Genomic DNA, 4,942 nt, shown 5'->3' on the forward strand with positions numbered 1-4,942 from the left:
CAAGTTTATTTTTACTTCTCATTTGAAATGACTTATCTTAAGTGTGATTTATACTCAAATAAACTATATTGAACTTGTTGATTGGATTTTCTCATCTTTAACATACTTTACATTATAGTTTGTACGCATATTTGATCTTAAGAATAACGGTTCGGATAGATGAGAGTCTATCCAAAGTCATTTCCGCTTGCCATAGAAAAACATTTTTCAAAAAAGAATTTTAATAAGAAAGTTTTTATTAGGCGATCTATTCAAACCCCTTCTAGATCGTTTCCCTCATCTAACACACATACCATTTAAGATGCTCATATAAAGTAGAAAATGGGGATTTACCACCAATGATTCGTGCCTGAATTGGGTTTGAGTCTCAACCATAACGGAGCATGGGGGAAAAGTGGACACCTTAGTGGGTTCGAGTCTCATACGATGAAAGATACTCAAACTGGGTTAGATTCTGATACGAGTGACGGTTTTTGAAATGGGTTCGAGTCCCATGGAGAACCTAATATCCACACGAAAGTCGAATTATACGAGCATGCGTGAACCGAGCCTTGTCCTAGACGTAAGTACGGTCGGGGATCGATGTTTCGTGAATCCGAGTAGTGATTTATTGAGTTATGTTAACGTAAGTTACATTTTGCCATACATCGTGAATATCCCTTAGATACTTAAGTCTTAGTTATGTTATGTGAGTGATGCACAAGTAACTAGAGATGAAGACTCGAGTTAGGAATCGATTATAAACTCTGTAGAGTCGAGTGGATCCATTGGATAGGAGAATTCACTGAGATTATTATTTTACCCTAATATCATTGTTGTTTTTCAGGTGTTTACTTGCAGGTTTAAGATAAAAGAAGTTGTTGGATAATGTTTTGAAGGATTCTATTTATTTCGATCTTCCGCTGTGGATTGTGTGCAATGAAGATATTGCATATAAATCTTAATTTTTATTTAAGCACTATTGTATGTGATGTGCCATATTTAAGCACTATTGTATGTGATGTGCCATTAGGCACTTGTGTTGTATCAATACCAAATTAATATCCTGTATAATGTATTTTTTAGATGTATATTATAGAAGGTGTTACAGGTGCATATGAATAGGTAACTGAGTACTTGCTTAGAGGATGGAGAATGGCGTATAGGTTGTTCTTCTTTTCCTGTTTTATACGTTTATTTAGTATTTCATTGCTATGATATGTAACACTGAGCGGACGAACGTTTTGCTTTGCTATTGGCTTTTGTTTCGAGGTTGTTTATGTTGAACTAAATTGTCATGACAATTTTGATTGAGATTTTTTTAGTTATTGAAATTATTTTAAATCAACTGCGATGAGCCTATGTTAAGACGAGTATGTGATGACAATTTTAAATCTAATGCATGTTTTAAATAATTTGTGTTACAGAGCAAATGTATATTGTGTTTGAGTGTCACCTAATGTGTGTATTTGTTTTATTTCCACATTATTTCGAATTTCAGGATTTCGGGTGTTACAAACACCAACGATTTACTAGAAAATGCTACCTAATGATTCCTTACGCCATCACTTTTATCAATGTGCCTAAAAAACTTACACTAATACTTTTAGCAGAAAGGATTGTCTAAATTGCCCTTAAGTCAACGTTTTTTCACTAAAAATGTGATGCCTATACCTACAGCGGCGCCATAATAGGCGGCGTTTAAAACACTTTCTAAGGTCAATAAAAGCGTTGCCTAAAGCTTTATTTGGCCTAGTGTGGATCATGACACATGGTAGATTATTTTGCCACAATTTGATTGAGATAGTTATTTAAGATATCGTTTTGGTTTAACGAATTGTCATTTTTGTTAGTTTTGATGAATTAGATACATGCCCCAAATCCTCTTTAGTTCTTTTTTTAAAAAATTTCAATAAAATAATTTATTTAACAAAACAACTAAATTTAAATAATGTGTATGTTTCTTTACTTCTGTAGTGTAGAGTATAATCGTTTAGCTCGTGAGAATTAAAAAGGAAATACAATTATATGTCATGTGTATATCATAATTGTTATTATCACTAAATATGCAATGACAAAAAAAAGAAAGAATGAAAGGACATTCAACTACAACTATCATATATGACATTTGAACTTGTTAACTTTAGATTACAGTATTAAGCTCTAACCAATAAACCGATACCTCTTAAACATTATTATTCATCTTGAAATCAAATAACATAACAAATAATTAAATGCACTATTACAATCAATCAAATTCAATAGGAAATGAATGAATAACTACATTTCCTAAAATAAAGCACTTTAATATTCAGTATTGTTTAAGCAAAACTTCCTCAATAACTTTGTCAAAGGTCATGTAAGAAGAGCCACCTGGACTAGTGCTCTCCTTTGCCTTCTTCTTCAATTGCATGACCTTTTTCCTCATCCTTTTTCCTTTATCTCCCAACATCAATTCATTGATCAACTTCTCCACTTCATCTCTCTTCACATTAGAATCGATTTCCATTCCAATCTCCCATTCATTGTAAATAAATCTACAGTTTGTTGGCTGATCAGCTAAAAATGGCCAACACAACATTGGCACTCCAGCACATATGCTTTCAGTGGTTGAGTTCCATCCGCAATGAGTCAAAAATCCACCAATTGAAGGATGGTTCAAAACTTTCTCTTGCGGACACCAACTTGCTATTAGGCCTCTATCAGAAATTTCATTGACACACTCAGATGACAAAACCACCGAGCCACCGATGACAAGATCAGGCCTAATGATCCATAAAAATGGTTTCTTGCTGTTGGCCAAACCCCAAGCAAACTCCAACAGTTGCTCTGGAGTCAGAACTGCAATGCTTCCAAAATTCACATAAATAACAGACTCTGGTTCTTTGGATTCAAGCCAATCAATACATTTGGTATCTTCTTTCCAAAGATTGGAACCTAAAGATTGTAAGTGATTATGCCCAATTTGATTTAATAATAAAGGTAATGGTCCAATGGTATAGAGAGAAGGGAGCATAGAAGAGAGAGCTTGCAGCACATCACTCTCAAGCTCATTAAAAGTGTTAAAAACAATAGCAGATGCTCTATGAACTCTGTCTGTCACATGGATGAAGAATTCAAACATGATATCATTTAGATCTGTTGTTATGATCAAGTCAAAAAGATCCTTTAGTCGAAAGTTGTGCAATCCTGGAATACAATCTACTTTGGTGTCCAAATATCCATTTGTTCGATAACTCTCGTCTGCTTGTCAAAATTAATAGATTGAATATATATATATATATATAATATATATATATATATATATATATATATATATATATATAAAAGGTTAATTCAAGATAAACTTTCAGTAGATCTATCATGTCTAATAATCATTTTATTGGCTCTTGAAAATTATAAGTGGTATTAGATGAAATTTTAAATTTGTACCAAACAATTAATAGATGAAATTTTAGATTTCTACTAAACAATGAACATCTATAATGGAGAAAGATAACAAATTATTACCTTTGAGTGGCATTAAACCTTTCTCAATCAATGTACGAGAGTGCAGAATAGATAACAAGGTGCATGCACTGGTTGGAGAAAACAGAAGGATTGGGAGTGCATGATCTTCAGCAGCTTGTATGGTAAATGGCATGTAAAAATCAGAAACTATGCATGTAACTGGTGGAACCAGACCAGCAATGGCAGATTCATGAAGTCTAGTAAGAAGTTCACCAAAGAATATGTGCATCTTGGTCATGATTGAATGAAAAAGAGAGGGTGCGTCTTGAGTAACATCACCATCACCATCACCATCCATTGGAGTTAAACCATCTGGAATAGTCTCAAAGGTAAAATCAGTGAAACCGTCAAAGGAATTGGAACCTCTTGATTTGAGCAAGCGTTTGTGATTATATTCAGTGTTGACAAAGGTTATGTGAAAGCCTTTAAGGTGAAGAAGTTTTGCTAGTTTCAACAATGCATTGATATGGCCTTGAGCTGGAAATGGAGTTAGCACAGCATGTGGCTTTCTCTCTATAGAATTAGTCATCTCAGATTTTTTAAGACAACTACAGAAAAAATAAATGGCAAGAAAGTCAATGTGAAATCTCGATCTTGGTTTAGGAAATGTGACACCCCGATCTATTTATAAATAAAATGAAGCATGTATTGCGACATATTTCCAAATATTATATTTTGGTTTGTCATGCATTTAACAAGTCGAAGTTTTATAATATTTTTTCTTAGTTTAATATGTTTTCTCATATGAGGCAATAAATAATTCGGGTATAATTATACTTAATACCTATTGTCCATCGTGTAGTTTTAACTTTTGATGGATCCTGATTAATATTCTCTCCGTTTTAAATTAAAAATCGTTTTGGATATTTTATACCAATTAAAAAAATAATTAGTGTTGTATAGGAACCATAAATTATATATATATATATATATATATATATATATATATATATATATATATAGAAAATGTTAGAAGAAATAATAATAAACGATAGAGGGTATATTGGAAAAATGCAATTAATATTATATTGGAATTCTAAAGTGACTTATAATTTGGGAGAAAGTTTTTTGATCAAGTGACTTATAATTTGGGACAGAGAGAGTAGAAAGTTAACTTGAAAAATATGACGTAGTCTTATCGTGTTTATGACACATGACATATCATTATAAATAGGCTGATGATCTATCATTTAGAGCTTGAAAATAGGATCAACCCTAACAAACTAACACAAACTAATAACAAACCTAACAAACTGATAACAAACTATTAAATTTATCTCTAATACTCCCTCTTAAGTTGGAGGGTGAGGATTATGAACGTCTAACTTGAACATGGGTCTTGAAAAACTTTTACGCCTAAGGACTTAGTTAGAATGACAACATTTTATTGTTTGGTGGGCAGGTAAGTTGTGCTTATGGCACCTGACTATATGTTTTCTCAAATAAAATGACA

The 4,942-nt window shown here is 32.5% G+C and overlaps 1 protein-coding gene across 1 annotated transcript; it reads right to left on the bottom strand.

Moving 5' to 3' along the window:
- Positions 1-2,289: 2,289 nt before the first annotated feature.
- LOC127121095 (7-deoxyloganetin glucosyltransferase) lies at positions 2,290-4,027 on the bottom strand. Its single transcript, XM_051051697.1, has 2 exons — positions 3,490-4,027; positions 2,290-3,222 (listed from the first exon to the last, which is right to left on the bottom strand). The coding sequence occupies exons 1-2, from the start codon at positions 4,016-4,018 to the stop codon at positions 2,291-2,293; spliced, it is 1,461 nt and encodes a 486-aa protein (XP_050907654.1). The 5' UTR covers positions 4,019-4,027; the 3' UTR covers position 2,290.
- Between the last annotated feature and the right edge of the window lie 915 nt (positions 4,028-4,942).

Source organism: Lathyrus oleraceus, chromosome 2, assembly GCF_024323335.1.
Source record: "Lathyrus oleraceus cultivar Zhongwan6 chromosome 2, CAAS_Psat_ZW6_1.0, whole genome shotgun sequence".
NCBI classification, from domain to species: Eukaryota; Viridiplantae; Streptophyta; class Magnoliopsida; order Fabales; family Fabaceae; genus Lathyrus; species Lathyrus oleraceus.

Bases quoted from the DNA above. Each gene is read 5' to 3' on its own strand.
- LOC127121095 (XM_051051697.1), bottom strand. From the start codon at position 4,018: ATGACTAATTCTATAGAGAGAAAGCCACATGCTGTGCTAACTCCATTT. The intron at 3,223-3,489 runs GTAATAATTTGT...TTTGACAAGCAG, and splicing joins AGGTTTAATGCCACTCAAAG to ACGAGAGTTATCGAACAAAT.